Source organism: Plutella xylostella, chromosome 22, assembly GCF_932276165.1.
Source record: "Plutella xylostella chromosome 22, ilPluXylo3.1, whole genome shotgun sequence".
Lineage (NCBI taxonomy): Eukaryota > Metazoa > Arthropoda > Insecta > Lepidoptera > Plutellidae > Plutella > Plutella xylostella.
Genome location: NC_064002.1, coordinates 10557117 through 10574437, shown reverse-complemented (window position 1 = coordinate 10574437; position 17321 = coordinate 10557117). Strand labels below are relative to the sequence as shown.

Sequence of the window (17321 nt, the reverse complement as noted above, 5' to 3'; positions counted from 1 at the left end):
CAAAATAATTATCCCCTTATACATTTACCGCCCTCTTCCATGAATATCAAATGAGGATGCAGTCGTTTTGTGGAAACTTCTAGAATTGCATTGGAATGTTATGGGTCTATTCCAAGATGTCTGTATGAATCTAGATAGAATATCTCCAACTTGCATTGGCAAAAGAAGCTACTCTAATACTTTTATCCGGCTTCGTTTCTTCTAAGCAGTTAAAAAGGTCTATTCATCAAATACCCATTCTTGCTTGAGGTCGCCGCCCGTGATCCGTCATAATCGAAACTCCCAAATCTCTTTGTCATTTTGTGAGGCACGCGCCTTTATAACTGTCAACCACAACTGTGCTCTTTGATGGCCCCTTGCAAGTAGGAAACCAGCCTGCGAAGACCCCCGATATCTACCTGCACTGTTCACAATACGATGATTGAGCACGCTTAGGTAGGAGATAAAACAGGTCTTCGCTTTTTTTGTCTACATCGACGGTCTTTTATAATGGAACCCTCTTTGGCGTTTGCTATGTCATTGTCGGTTATAGCCTGCTGATGATCATGTAGAGTAGGGAATGCTGCGAATGTAAATTGTCAGTTCTTAGACGTTTTCTAACAGACATTAGGGCTAAACGCTGTCATTCTTCTAGGTCATCGGTAATAGCTCGGATGGGATTGGCATTACCCATAATGTCCATCATCATCACCATGCTACATAGTGGCACAGTAGGTAGCTTACGGCGACATCATAATAGAATAAAAAAAATAGTGTTGAAAACAGTTTTCTTCTTATTGTTGGACAGCCACCTTTCCATAAGTGCGTCCTGTATGATATTGTTTTAGGGAAATGTTTGCCTATTCCGGACTACTACTACCTAAAGTTCATTTACTACTAGTAAATATACAAAGTTAACTTAATCAAGTACCCTAGTTAGTAAATACCGATATGCATGTATGTAGAAATAAAGATAAAACTCGAATAGGTACGGTGATTTGATTACTTATATATTTTAATTTGAATCGGAGGGTCCAAACGTGACCCGAATAAGTATTAATTACATTTTCACATTTTTTGCTCCCGATCCCGACCCTTTTTTTAAAGGACAATATTTCTGATAAATGGACCAGATTTCAACGATTTATAACGGGATTTATTCGGAAATCCAATAATGGTCCTGTTACAAAGATTAAGCCTATGCTTAATCGAATTTACTAGATAGGATAGGTTAATTTATGTTCACCGGTAATATAAACAATGTTATAGTGTTAACTTTTCTTACATGGCATTTGGATGTAGTGATAAGAGATTTATACTTGTTATCCATACATTATTTATTTATTAATTTCACTTAGGGCCGATTTTTCAATGCTCAGATAGACAACCAGATAGCGTTTATTCGACAGATAGTGAAATATTGAATTTTTCAACCGTCAGATAAAACTTATTCGTCCAATAACTCAGTTAACTGGAGAATAAATCTATCTGCTGCTTGAGCCGCCAGATAGTGCTTATTCGATTGATAATTTGACATTTGAGGTTATGAAGTAAGTAATTTTTTGTGTTTATACCAATTCTAAACTATACAAGCGCAGAGAATAATCGTCTTTTCAATGGATATTTTCGATGATATTGATGATTTGGTGATCGAAAAAGAGGCAGTAGGTAATGAACGAATGTATTAATCCTGTTGAAAGGAAAGTCAGAGTCGTCAAAACGAGGCCTGATCATTACAGCATGTGGGATGCAAAAGAATTTCATCGCCGAAGCATTAATTTAAAAAAAACAGAAATGTAGTAGCACTTCCTTGATAATAAAATATTAAGGTACATTATAGTTTTTCATTTTATGATAAGTAGGTAACCTATGCTACATATACCTAAGTATCTAAGACATCCCTCCTGCTTGGCGGCATGATCTTCTATGTCCAGTAGTGGACGGCTATAGGCTGAGGAGAAAAGAGAGAAACCATCCAGTACTTGATAATAAAACATAGGTGTTATTTCTTTCAGTTTTTATTCATTAAATTTAAATTAAGGATACGTTTAATGCTAATGTTGGAGCAAATGCCTAACACCTTTTCTTCTACATCGTTAAATGAAGGTGCATTTGAGGGCCCAGCTCCAGTTTTGTATATCTCCTGCCTTTGCAGGGAAGACTTCTTCTTACGACTTCTTCTTCATTGTTTTTTTGATGCCCTCGTACTTAAATTAGAGTCCAGCATGAGAACAATTTCACAGACCAATTTCCTGTTACCAGTGGTGTCAAGCAAGGCTGCGTAATGGCCCCAACGCTCTTTGCCATTTACTTCGCTGCAACGATGAACGATGCGCTAGCAAAATGCAACAACCCAATAACGCTTAACGTCCGATCAGACAAAAGCGTCTTTAATATTTCACGCTTTAAAGCAAGAAGCAAAGTCCAGAAACTCCCTGTACTCGAGATATTATATGCTGATGACGTCTGTTTGGTAGCAGATAGCGCTGAAAACCTGCAGCTGTACTTAGACAACTTAGACGAATCGTGTCGCAAATTCGGACTGGTAATAAGCGTGTCGAAAACACAGATCCTGAAACAACCTGCAAGGGGAACATCTGCAAATGAGACCGCAATTTATCTGGACAGAAAACAATTAGAGGAGGTCCAATGCTTTCGTTACCTTGGAAACCTAATTCGCAGTGACAATCGCCTCGAGTCTGAGCTCTCTGCTCGTATTGCCAGTGCTGCTGCTGCCTTCGGAAGGCTCAATGGAAGAGTATGGGACTCACATGACCTACAGCTCCGAACAAAACTAAGCGTCTACAAAGCAATAATATTACCACTGCTCCTCTATTCCTCGGAGACCTGGTGCCTTTATAGAGGCGATATTAGACGATTGGATGTGTTCCACATGAGGTGCCTACGATCAGTTCTGCGAGTCACCTGGGAGGATCGTGTGCCTAACTCGGAGATTCTTCGTCGCGCCAACATGACCGGCATGGAGAGCCTACTTATGAAAGGACAGCTAAGATGGTGTGGCCACCTGGTGCGGATGGACGACTCCAGATTGCCAAAGTCTGTCTTTTACTCTGAGCTGTCGAATGGGAAGCGGAGAGTCGGAGGCCAGCACTTACGGTACAAGGACGTACTGAAGCGTCACCTGGTATCGTGCGACATATCTTGTGAGACGTGGGAGGAACTGGCCCAGAACAGACGCGAATGGCGAAATGCAGTCATGAAAGGCACGGCCAATTTTGAACACGCCCGGCTCCAAGACCTTGACACCAAACGCCAGCATCGGAAAGCTCGCCCAAAGCCCACCTACGACTACACATACAACTCAAGTGGCCAGCTCTTCTGCTACACCTGCCGAAGAGTATTCAAAACAAAGTTCGGGTTCGCCAGCCACTGTCGAGCACACGCCCGGAACTAGCTCGGTGTCGCCGTCGACGGATACGTCGTGGAGGACATCACTTAAATTAAAGGATTTTCAATGAGCGGACTGGTTATACCACTGGAGTTAAAAGAAACTCAATTTTCTTCCATGCAGTCTCCTTATCTTTATTTGTTGCTGCATCGGTCTTTTTATTTTCTATGACATGTTTGAATAAAATTTATCTACCACTCACTAACACAGTAACTTCATTAATATTAAAATTCGCCGAACGCTATCTTTTTTGTGATTCCATTGCGATCCAAAAATAACAAATATAAATACCAAAATTGAAACAACTCAATAAACAACCAAACCAAACAGTCAGTGAGGCTTGTGGCTTGACAGTGACAGTCAAAATAGTAGTCTGTCCTGCTTTAGCACTAGGTGTCTACATATACTTGTTTCACCTTTCCAGAGTTCAAGTAGAAAAATCGGTAAGATAGTTACCTATGGAATAAATCACAATTGAAAAATGGTTTAACAACTACCAAGCCGATAAACAGCCAAATAAATTTATTCATTTGATAGTTATTTGACCTATTATCCTGGCATTGAAAAACCGGCCCTTAATATAATATTATATTTTTTTATTAAAAGTCATTTGTATAGATACAGTATACACATCTACACATAAAAACTATAGTGAGAAATCCATAGACATGAGTGCTAGCCAGCCCTCTGTCTCTACACTCACATCATATTCACTACGCTCGGATGCCATTACGGTGATTGATTTACAAATTTAAAAGCTTAAGGGATTCAGGGACTTTCAGTCTAGCCCCCTTATTCATAGAGAAGTTACAAAACGTTTTAACTAATAAACTGTTTTGTCCCTCTCCAACAAAGATCAATTTGTTCTTTGACAGAGAGGGACAAAACAGTTAATTAGTTAAAACGTTTTGTAACTTCTCTATGAATAAGGGGGTAGAATTTTACCGTCAGATTTTTATATATTCACATAAAGTACGTACCAACTTCAAATAGGTTTAGAGTAAGTACTCTATCTAGTTCAGTGAAATAATGGCCGCTAGATGGTATGTTTGACCTCGTTAGGACGACCAGGTATGGGAAAATTATCCCTAAGTTACTTTTAATGCACTTTATAATTTGTGCTTGAAATCATATGACCTGCGTCCTTTATATGTTAAACTTTGGCTGTGAATTGTGAAGTTGGAAGTTCGACGACAAATTACGACACTACGAATTTAAACCAAGTTTAATGGTTATTTAACCCTTCGTTACTTTACTTTAATAGTCACTAGACGTCTAGACGTATATGTTATTACTTATAATTATGTGTTACAAAAAGTTTTGTTTATGTTGCAAAACAAAATAAATTCGTGTAAGTGAAGTTAAGTATTTACAAATATCTAGAAACGTGCATCAGAAGTGAAGGGGCACAGAATAAATTCAACATTTTATTACTTATTTTACTTACTACCTTCGTGACGAGACCCATAAACGGTTTTACGTTCATTTTACTGACTCCATAATTCAAGGAATTTGGAAATATATTCTTAGAAATAGGGGTATTAATGAAGGGGTGAGAAATTGTATGTATGTAAAATGTCTGAGTCTAGTCTCTATTCGTGTTTGATGTTAGATTTCTTTTAGATTTGTATACCTTCAACTCTGTCGTTGTTGGATTGCAGTTGAAATGCGGTCCGTCTGTCTAGCTAGACCCTAACAACCTAACAAGGAGTTGTGGGTTTTAGGTTTTTACTCTAGTACAGTGTCTTAAATAATTTAAATACAAAACTGGCTGCCTATTTGTATACAGACTGGAACGAAAAGACTACTTTCATCAGCTTTACTTAGGTTATTTTAACTGATTATTTGAATATAATTTATAGCATGAACATTGCATATCGATAAAAGGACTGCAGAAATAAACATGAGTAATTAATTATTCCCTAATCAAAGATGCAAACCGAGTCTCGGGTATCTAAAATTAGTATCGACTAATGCAATATGCAAGGAACAAGGCGCCTGTAATGTGAACATTAGTAGAAGCTGTCTAGGTTAGGTTTGCATGTACTTGTACATACTGAAAATAGTTGCTTGTATTTAGGAAAGTGACCTTAATTGGGACGGATATTTCTAAATCTTAGGTGGAAGGAATCTCACCAAACGCTAAACGTATTTAGTAGCCTGTCAAACGGCTATCAGTTAGTACAAAATGTTTTTTTTTTTTTATAATCTTTATTAATTTTTAGGGATTTTGGTACCTATACATATATTTTTTTTTTTATTTATTAAAGTTAAGTTATGATGGGATTGACATGGTCGCATATGTGTACAAAATGTATTTAAAATTTGATTTAAATACAATTTTAAATGAGTTTAGCGTTTGGTAAAAGTGGCCCTTATAGTTCTTAAATAGGCACCATAAGAGGTTATGTCAGATATTAATCGTTGTTTCATCGATGCACGACAGCTCCCTTTGCGCTAACTATGTCCAATGCCAAATGAGACACAACTCACATATCCAAAATTCGGAGCACTACCAGTGGTCGAAGTTCTAGATTTAAAAAGCTGTTGATTTTGTACCCATTCGTCATAAAAAGTCAAAACATCTGATTTTGTTAGATGTGTCCCTATAAAACAGGTGCTGTCTCATTGATAGCACTGCCAGCGCTATATATGACAGAGGCTTAGTACCAATTTCTCCATAGTTGGTTAGAGCATAACCAGGGAGTACCTAGTGGTTGACTTTTGACATAATAATATCTGTCATGAATTTAATATGGAGATGACGTTTAATTTATAAATCAATCCCTGTCGGTTAGACAACCGACAATGGAGAAATTGTCACTTAGGATATCTAGGCTGCTAGTTACAGTACACATACAATAGGTTCACGTAAATGCACTGGCGTGGTTGCGCCGCCTGATGCGGTGTTATTGTCATTCAAAATCACTTCAAATTTACGCGTAACAACTTAATTGGATATTCAAGTACTATCAAGTATATCCACGCTAGCCGTTGCTCCCCTTATTCCAAAACAATATCATTGTGCTAAACTCGTAGTGTGTGTTTCAAATATTTACTTTAACTTTTTATTATCAAATCTACATAATTTCAAAAAAGGTTTTAGATGTGTTGATATTTAGAGTTGGATTAGTTTGATCACGGGTCTCCGACACCCCAAATTTTTGTAACTTCCCAAATATGATTCCCGAAATATAAAGTATACACTATGCTATTACATTACGAAAAATACGTTTTCGCATCATCCTGTATGCGTGGAGCGTGCAATTTCGCACAGCCGGTGGTTGCTGATGTCATTAATTTGTTGACAAAATACGAGAATTCTGATTTCGGCGGATAATGTTTCGGCTAATTGTAGCGTTAAATGAGGGCTGCGATTCTGTTGGACAAATTGTAGCTAAGCATTTGTAACCACAATCCATTCATATACTGGCGTGAATTGAATGCCTATTTATCTTAAAGGTAATTACCGAATAAATTATTCACAACAAAGTAGCAGAGTACCTACCATACCTTTGACTTTATTATAGGTAATTCCAACTTTCTGAACCCGCGCGAAATAATATGTGTTCTAAATATCATGACTCATGGTGTAGATAGGCCCTAGCCGCATACATATTTTTTTTTGTCGAGATTAAGACATTTCTTTGGCCCAGCAGTGGGAAAATAGAAAGAAATTTCTTGCCAATAGCACGTTAAATCCCTTTAGTCGTTTTATAATTTGGTAACTACGTGCTTTAAATAATGGTTAATGCTAACATAGATAGAAATGCTAGTGAATTTATTTGTCTACATAGTCTACAATTCACAGACACTAATATTTTGGTCAAAGTTATGTGGTATCATATGAACATTCAACCCTTATCGCAGGGGACGACGTCGTAAACCCTTAAAACAAAAGTCTAAAACAATAACATCAACATATTTTTCGAATTTAACGAACCTAAATGGGACATATTCATACACACAACAAAAGTATCAGAAATCTTATTAGCATATTCAGTGAGTACTGAAAATAATCGGCCTTCATGCGGACATTATTGTGCTTCGAACGCACCTACCGAGAATAGAGAATAAAGAGAAGTGACACCGCTATAACTAGGTGCAATCTTCACTTTCATTGTCATTCTTCAGAAATTGAAATAAACTAAACTAAATATTGTTCTTGTTTAGAATCGGCTTTAGACTACAAATATCGTATATCTTTATAAAAATGAATTGCTGTTCGTTAGTCTCGCTAAAACTCGAGAACGGCTGAACCGATTTTGCTAATTTTGCTCTTGAAATATTCGTGGAAGTCCATGGAAGGTTTAAAAGGTAAAAAAGGGTAGGGTAGGGTAGGGTAGGGTAGGGTAGTGTAGGGTAGTGTAGTGTAGGGTAGTGTAGTGTAGGGTAGTGTAGGGTAGTGTAGGGTAGTGTAGGGTAGTGTAGGGTAGTGTAGGGTAGTGTAGGGTAGTGTAGGGTAGTGTAGGGTAGTGTAGGGTAGTGTAGGGTAGTGTAGGGTAGGGTAGGGTAGGGTAGGGTAGGGTAGGGTAGGGTAGTGTAGGGTAGTGTAGTGTAGGGTAGTGTAGGGTAGTGTAGGGTAGTGTAGGGTAGTGTAGGGTAGTGTAGGGTAGTGTAGGGTAGTGTAGGGTAGTGTAGGGTAGTGTAGGGTAGTGTAGGGTAGTGTAGTGTAGTGTAGTGTAGTGTAGTGTAGTGTAGTGTAGTGTAGTGTAGTGTAGTGTAGTGTAGTGTAGTGTAGTGTAGTGTAGTATAGGGCAGTGTAGGGTAGTGTAGCGTAGGGTAGGATAGGGTAATAGGCGGTATGAAGTTCGCCGGGTCAGCTAGTATAGGTATATATACCTACCTTTTTTATTATATTTTACGAGTGATTTATTTTTAAATCTTATTTATAAATAAATATCATTTTACCACATAACTATTGGTATTTTCCAATAACTTAGATTAAAAAAAATGCGCGAAATTTTATTCATTGTTATTATTTATACCAAATATCTCAAGAGACAGATGTTTTGCTGCTTTGACCCCCTTTAATCACTTCTCTATATTTTTTGTTTTGTCCCTGTCCTTTTTAACCCTTTCTCTGTGGGGTCTGTCGGACCCTACACATTAGGGATTTAAAACCTAATCCCTAGACCTAACATGGGTTAAGCGGCATGGATAGACAAAGCTCCAACTGGAAACGAACGATAAAAGGATTATTTCATCGGAATTCATTGTTTTCGGATTAATGTAAATAAATATGGATTCTAGTTGGATCGGTTGATAGGTACAGATGATTCAGCATTCCCAACCAACTCTAGTAGGGTAAAGTGTTACGATAGTTATGTATGAGACGGGCCAATTTATATCCGTTACTTAAAAAGTTACCAGTGGTAGTTACGATCCAGCTATCAGTTTAAATTTTGCGCCACTATCTCTTTCACTGTTCCCTTACCCAGGTCCATAGTGTCCATTTAAATTCACGACGTCACGTCAGTCACTTGTTGCCTAGACCTCTCTTAAAATCTAATCTACCTCCATAAAGGCTTCCCCAATTCATCAAAATGTAAGTTGCCGTGTACATCATAGAGAAGCTAGAACACTAAACTCATTAGAGACCTAATTTGGAATGCTAGACGCCAAAGGTATTACGCCACATGAAAGGGAGTAAGGGACAAGCTTTAAATACCTAACTAGATTACCCTCCTGCTAAAGGGTTAACTGGAAGTGGCTAGACTTCATTAAAATGGGATACCTGATAGGATGACAGGTGATGTTTATGTAAGTTTAGATGCTTACGTTTCGTCTAATATTATGTATGTTGAAAGCTCCAGGCTCGCGAAATATCGCGTCTTCTTGTTTAGAGCTAAATGACAAAAAATAATCTTGTTTTTTTTGGTAGAGCAGCGTAAGGTTTGTCACCGTTTTGAAATACTTATATTATATTAATTAGCCAGTCAGATTAGCGTCAGGCTATGACTGTCTAGGCTAGGGTTTATACCTATTATATGGTAAAAGATTCGATACGTCACTCGGAAATACTCCTTGCGTGCTGCAAAATTCATTGTAGATGTATCATAATAATACGGGTTTGGTATAGGTGAGTTTTAGTTTCGTCCAATTAAGGCAGGTAAGATTTTTTTTCATTGAAACCCCGGGGGCGGTACTTTGTTGAGGAGGGTAGGTGGTCATTAACCCAACAAGATACATTAGAACAACTTGTGCAACAAAAAATGGTTCTGGTGTATTAGGTGTTGGTTGAATATACATAGAACTGCATGCAGATATTAAAGCAGAGCTAAAAACAGAAGTTTCTTTAATTTGTTATCTGTTTCTGTTGTATTTTTTTAAGTTTTTTAATTTATGAAAACCATGTTACCTATTGAAATATTGAAATTGAAACATATTCAGAAGTTTAAATTTTACGATAGGCGGGGGGTTTTAACTTCAAATAGATACCTTTTATAATTTTTTTTTAATTTGGGGACATGATCTCGGTCTAATAATTGATTTCAAAATTTTGCTTCCAGTGATTTCACAATAATGGTATTCCAAAAAAATACTGCGACTAAGTTCAAAATTACCTTTTACCTAATTTGAGCCAATAACAAGTAACAACCCAAAGACCTTCACCGCTGAGAATTTCCAAAAAAAGCCACTGTACCGTTCAACAGAAGATCTAAATTCGATTACAGACTGTAAGTAGTAATTATATGACCATCATCATCAGTCAGGATGGAGGTTCTCGTACGTCCATTCGTCCGTAAACAGGTTTCAGACCTGCTGGACTAGCTTCTGGGAAGACCTTGCTTTTTTTCTACATCCTTCGTAGAGGAACTTACATTCTTGTCTCAATAGTAGTCTTTGATATGTCCAGACTCTTTACTTTAGCTGGAGTAGATTAGGTATTTGTTTTCTTGATTATTACTAAAATTACACGATGATCTTTTGACCATAAAGTCATAGGAACATGAATTTTATTAAACTCTCCATATTTTTGGCTTCTTTCTGAAAGTAAGTAGGTAGCTTAATAAAAAACTGTTGCGAAATGGCAGTTTTGTTCCAAACTCTTTTATTTTTGAGTCTAACTATTGTTTTTCCATTTCAGTTACTTTGCAATAGTCCCGTGACCCTTTTGAAGTGCAAAGTAAGGGAGAAAATAGATCGTTTCGCCCTAAGGATAGATAAACAAAAGTTTTTGCTACATCCGATATCTGATGTTTATACATTGTCTTCTAACCAATCTTTCTATAAAACAAAAGTGTATTTTTTATACTTATCTAGAATTTTGTTTTTTAAGCACTATATTGTTATTTTTGAACTTTTTCGGGTCACTCCATCGGTCAATTATTAGGTACGTTATGCGTCTTGTAATGCATAATCATCTCATAAATAACGAATCATAATATTAAGACACAAGGACGTCAGCCAAACAATATATTATGATGAGTATGGTCACAGTTTCCGCTACAGTCATTGCCTTCATATAAAATTGTATAATAAAAGGCCGTATAAAATACATATACGCAGTACAACTGTTGTATTTATTATGCACGACGTATTTTACAAACTTCAAATAACAAGTGTCAGAAATACGTGTATTCCCAAAATTACCTGTAATAATCCTTACAAATAAAACCACTCAAGAACTCTAGACTGATCACGTACTGTATCTATAAATTATAACTTCCAAAAAAGGTTGTCCAAACTTTGGACTCACCGCTAACAAACATCTTGTCTGAAATTCTTGTTATTTATAGCGTTGCCGCCGTGCCTTCTTCCAACGGTCGATATACCTACGTACATTGTAACCATCGGAAGTGGAAGCAAGTTTAACTCAACTTCTTACATTGGAAAGAAAGTTTTCGATTTGGGATGTTCGGAAAACATTGAAAGTTTCATGGAATTCATCACTTTATTTGTTGCTTTTATGCGGGCTGATTGTAAACGGAATTTTGTATCACACAGTCCAATTGCTTCTAGCTACAATAAAGGTGCCTAATAACAGGTGTCACCTAAATGTGTCGGGTAAAGCCCCTTATCCATATTTCAATCTTTAGGTGCCTGACAATGTTGTTGCTACAACTCGGTTTCCTATGTGTATTTCACCATCAGTGTAGTTAGTAATTACTTGCGGTGAAGTGAATATTTAATGCACAACTTTATGTACATATTTATCACAGCAGATATATTTATCTCCAAGTTAATCATCGTATAAATATTTATAAAACATTTTCATGAATTTTAAAATATATTATTTTTTTCAACTTAAAATTGTATTGTCTGTTCAGTCTTTAACTACCATTTATGTCCTAAATTATACTTGACCATTAAAAATTCGCATTAGGTATTAAAATCTATAAAATATAGTAGCTAATTTCTTATCTAAAATTTCAAAATATGACTCACGATCGTCCTTGTTCATATTGGAGGGCGCTGCCAGGGCGGCCCGCGCCAGCAGCACCACACACATCAGTCGCAGCGTCATCGCCATCATCGCACTCGGCTCTGTTGTCTAACCTGCCACGGACTGACCCGCCGGCTACCTTGACGACCTATTTATAACCTCACCGTCATTCGGTGCCGTTTGCAGTGACGATTTTGGTTACTTTTTTATTTGGTTTAAAGAAAATTTAAATTGGAAAAAGTGAGAGTTTTTATGATAACATCATTGTATCTGTACCTACCTACTACGTACTGTTTTACATCGACATTTGATATCCCTTGTTTAATATCATACAATTTGTCAGTTTCTAAGCATAAACCTGTTCTTTCATCAGAATTCAGTCTTTGCTATTATAATCTTGTATCGTCATTGATTGGACAATTAATTAGCTTTCAATTCACGAAATTAGTATATCCCTATCAGATAAACCTTCTAAATTTAACTAATGATGTAACGTATTATACGAATACTAATTATCCCCCATGCTCCATTATATCCCCGTACGTAATTAACAAAGCCACGGGGTGTTGTTTGCCTCGGATGTATTCTGCGGAATTAACTTTGTAAATCATCACATCGTTGTTCTGAAACAAAAGCAAGCTATGACGCTTATTGAATTTCTGTATTCATATTTTGACTATTAAATAATTCAACATTAATTAATGCATTCACTTATTGGGAATTATCTACTCTGGCGTTAATTGTGGACTGTGGTATTGTTGAAACTATATCATAATCAGGGCGATTAATTATTTACTCTAAATTAGGCTCTCAATATTCATGTGAAACCTCAGTCCATAAATTTTGAAATGGCAGACTTCACACTCATATCTCATTGACTAACGTAGGCATTATTGAAATGGGTATTTAGCCGTTTTGGCAATAGTAGGTATGTTTATATTAAATTTAGGTTTGTTATAACTGACTTTTAAATTTTATTTGTGATTTAATTTTACAGTTGTCTTTTTAGAATCTCTCGTAATACAAGTTGAATTCAAGGCCATGTTAGATAATTTGGTGTTATGAATATAATCCTGAGAGTAAATCATGATGCAGAAGTTGTTTTCGCTGTTTCTTTTTTGCGCACCGTCCATGTATGTAATGTTAGCACCGTGACCGCCCACGGCTAATGCTCCACTGATGTCCTTGGCAATTGAATAATCTCGTCTATTCAACCAATTTGTCCTGGATTCGGCCTACTGCGTCGCTAGTACAAACCTTGTTTATAGTTTAGTGACAAATTTCATATCGGCTACTGCAAAATCGTTAGTAACATCAATTTGATTTTCGCTCAAATTATCATTTATAGCTGTTAGCCCACCAATATTTTTAAACTCAATTCCCGTCATAATTGACTAATTTATATTTTTATCAAATAACGCTGGGTGTATGTCAAAGAGCGATGGACAAATAGACAACCAGTAATTTTTATGTATCTAAATTGTATCTGATTCACCCGCAATTAACCCGGTAGTTGCGGCGTGTGTGATTGCATTGTTGTATGAACGTTTATTGTATTGACCCTTTGAACTGCAAATGCATTGAGTTACGACTTGTAAACAGTTTCTCATTGACTTGTTACTCTAATATCCCCACATTCTACAGGATTACCTAATCAATATAATCTATACAATTTTATTTTATATAAAAAAACTACACAATTTTACACTTAAAATTTCAAACCAAAACCAGTAAAAGATTTTCTAGAAAACCAGGGTTGCAAAAAGCCGTTTAATTTTTTAACAGCACACTCTCCGTAACCAAATTCATTGCGGGAGCAAAACAACGCGTGTCCAGTACACAGATCGATAGTGTTTGAAACATCTTTTGTCGGGGGTCGGACACCCCATGGCTAAGTGCACCCCCCACTGCATAATGCGCGACATGACGAGCGCTTTGTGTTGCCACATCAATGTTTATAATTCCCTTTGTTTTATTTTAGTCATTTGTTACTTCTTGACTTTTTAAAGTGTCATTCTCGTTTGTTTTTGTAAGTGTTTGTTAAGGGCGTTTTTAACTAATTGTTGTTTTATTAATTTTTTAAGTTAAATATAGGTACGGGTAAAAGCGTTCATAAATTGCCAAGGTCCAAAAATATAACAGTACACATTAAGGTTGTCACCCCTTAAATCAAACTTACGAGCACGTACCACAAAAAACAAGTGGAAACAAAAAGAAAACAACAAACAGTCGTCTCATTCGTTTGAAACGTGAGTCATTTCGCGCGTGGCCGCGTAACGGGCGGCAGACAATCATAAAACGGCAAAAAGTTGGGAGTTTAGTTAAAAACATCCAGTTTACTTGTTAACAGTTTCCTAGGTCCCAGAATTATGGCGGAACTTGGTGCTGTACTGCGAATTTATGAGTGGAGACGAGCGGGCGCGCGACATAATAGCAGTTTCACTCCGAATTTGCATATTGCGCTTGCGGTGACTCCCCCAAGTTGTAGCTTATTTCTTTCACACTTATTTTGTTTTGTCCTTCTGTTCTTCTGACTTATAAACTTTGTGTAAATCTAGGGGTCCAACGGACCAACGTTACTTAAAATACCACTGAAGCTAAGAATATCTTCCATTCCATCAAATCCACGAACCCTTTTAGACAGTCAGTGCATTTTAACCGTCAGCTTTTCACCAAAATGGTCAAAGTTCTGTTTAATGGGGGCAGACAGAGCAGCTCTAATGTAGTTAGCCCATCTCCACGGTGTGCATTCGCCTAAATAGATCTCCGCTGAGCTCCGCCGGTGACGCTGACAAAAGATTCCCAGTCATTCGTCGAGAACGCAAAAAGGCGAAACATACTCAGTGAACTAAACTTTTGTAATAGGAAAAAACTGAAGTTACTTCATGACGAAAACTTTTTGGAGTTTCGGAAAGCCGACAAATAATTGAGAAGCAAATTTTTGTAACTCATTTCCCAATAGCTGCGTCTTAGTTTACTTTGCCGAAGTGAGATTTAACGACAACTTTATAGAATACTTACTGTTATTTTTTAAAAGTTGATTTATTGTTTTTTATTTGTTACAGGTTGGTGATTATACCTACATCACGTACACATATGCCGTGGTAAAATATATCAGGTGTAAGTTTCTTTAAATTTAAACTTACAACGAGATTAGTGAGTTATGATAGAAGTACTTAATACATTATTTTCATTTAACATATAGATTAGGTACTTACGTTATACGTATTTCTTGTAAAGTATTTTCGAAGCTATTATGTATTATGTTATTTTGATGTGAAAATTCTATATCTCTTTTACATGCATAGTGCCTGAACATTGAGTTCAAAATTATCGGCTTGAAAGAGGGTCAAATTGTGGGTGGGTCGAGGGGTGGTTTTGAATTAAAATTGCGATCACGAGTCGTACCCCGCACCCCCTCGTAATGATGTAATGATGCCGTCTAGATTCAAAGGGGAATCTGTCACGCATTTCATTAAATTTGATGTGTGTTACATCAATAAGAATTATGCATATAAAATATTTTGTATTCTACTTTGTCAGTTTATGTAAAACTAACTTATACCATTAAAGACATTACAACTAGGAAAACTATTCCTCTAAATTCAGTTGAATTCGCAGAAACATTATTACATTCCTGGAACTTCTACGGATATTACATGAAATGTTTAGGTCTATTATTTTAGTTTGTTGGAAAATACCAAAATGTTATTAAATTAAGTTCACAGTACCGTCTGGACTTGCCGGCACGCAAGCTTGATTAAAATCTTGACAGCATAATGATAAAAGATCGGGGTTGGTCTGATATTAAGTGAATTTATGCACAAGTAAAGTAACTAGCTATTTCAATGAGCTAGTAAAATATAAATTACTTATGTGTAAAATAAACACCAATAAATATAAATTTATTACACCGGCAAAACATTCAAAACAATCTAGCAGACTTTAAAACACATTATTCAAGGTGCATTTAGCCTTAGCCTTATTTTAGTCGAACGACTTACATTAAGCGTTTTAGCAAGTTGCAAGCACTGTCCGTCTTCCCCCAAGTCAACTTAAGGGGTAGGCAAGGGGAGGGGGTGTCTAATTGCTCCGATTCAGAACTACCAGTCGACCGGAGCCATGGTCTTGATTGATTGTTATTGTTCGCAAACGATACGGAAAATCGTTTTACATCCCCTAAGCGCATTTGCGTGTATTTAGATGACGTCATTTGCTTTTACTAGTGTTACTATTTGTATTGGTGTAGATTTTATGTTTTAATTGGCGCTTTGTGTTTATTGACATACTACATTCTTTTTCGGATTTAGATTCCTCGCTTTCAATCAAATTAGTTCGAATCCGGCCTTTCAAATTCGGATATAATTAAATTCTAATTTGTCTCACTCCACTACTCGATGTGTAACAAATGCTTATTTCTGCTTCATTTGCAACCGACTGTTTTCGGAATACCTCGTGCCAATCCGATGCATACCTTCGATTCATTCAAATCTGCGTAACCTAATATGAGCATTGTCTCTTTGTAATAGAGTGTAGTGAGCTCATGTCGGCATTCCGAGCCGTTGAACAGACAGAACAATGTTGGAAGGCTGGCATATTCCCGACACGTGCCTCGCATGGGGAACGGCTAACGATGTTCTATGGCCTTGAAATTCGAACTTCTGCCAGACCGCGGCGTTGCTGGTTGAATTTTAAAGCGTGTTCGAATATCGATTTTGACTGCGATTTCGCTTTCTGTCGGTAACTTTTAAGTTGAAATAATTTCAGGGCTTGTCTGTCTATTCGTAATTGATCTAATTATTACAGAACAAAAGAAACGTTACGTCTTTTACAGATTGTATCTATTCTTGTTTTTGTACTAACTTATTATAACTAAAAACTTTTAGCAGGAACTGTTATTGTAATTCACGTATTTTTGTAAAATGATTCAAGAAACCGGGAAACTCATGGCTAAGAATGGGCACCTCGTTTTGTAGCGGGACTCCGCTACAAAGTTCGAATCTCTTGAAGAAAATATGTGTTCACAAAGTTGCCCCGCCATTCTGCTAGCGTGGGACGAAACGCGAATTTGCGAAGCTTTTGTTCGTTTTAAACCTATAACTTGGTGCAACGGAGAATATATTATGCTACATTAGATTACATCAGTACGAGTATTGTATTGAATCTTTCTCCAATATTGCTAACTCTATTTCATTGGTATGTTCCCTCCCTTCATTTCAATTTATCTTTTCAGTGGTACAATGTGACTATTTATTGTACCATAAAGTAACAATATTGATGCCTACAGCTATTGAGATTTGAGGCTTCTTAATAACGATTTCCCTCACTGGACGCGTCGAGGTAATCCAGTTCAGATTTTGCGGAGATATTTCGCCGGTCTACCCACAGATTCTTCGAGTATATGCTCAAATTTACAAACTTGATTTTGAAATCCACAATGCATAGTAACTGCGGAAATCCAGTGCCTATATCCACCAATAGTGTCTGAATATCGACGAATAGATCAATCAGGATTGGCCACGTTCGTGCCGCCTCAGAATAGCC

The 17321-nt window shown here is 36.8% G+C and overlaps 2 protein-coding genes across 4 annotated transcripts in view; one reads left to right on the top strand and one right to left on the bottom strand.

The window, feature by feature from the left end:
- LOC105389222 (calcyphosin-like protein) overlaps positions 1-11927 on the bottom strand; it is a 40281-nt gene extending 28354 nt beyond the window's left edge. For 2 of the 3 annotated variants that reach the window (XM_038105558.2, XM_038105559.2), the window contains exon 1: positions 11780-11926. In XM_038105558.2, the coding sequence (XP_037961486.2) occupies positions 11780-11867 (88 nt within the window). In that variant the 5' untranslated portion in view covers positions 11868-11926. Of the gene's footprint in view, positions 1-11779 lie in introns of all 3 variants that reach the window. The other variant, XM_048628883.1, reaches the window with a different exon arrangement.
- Positions 1-17321, top strand: part of LOC105381823 (protocadherin-like wing polarity protein stan) — a 166135-nt gene that overhangs the window by 13536 nt on the left and 135278 nt on the right. The gene's annotated exons all lie outside the window — the stretch shown is intronic.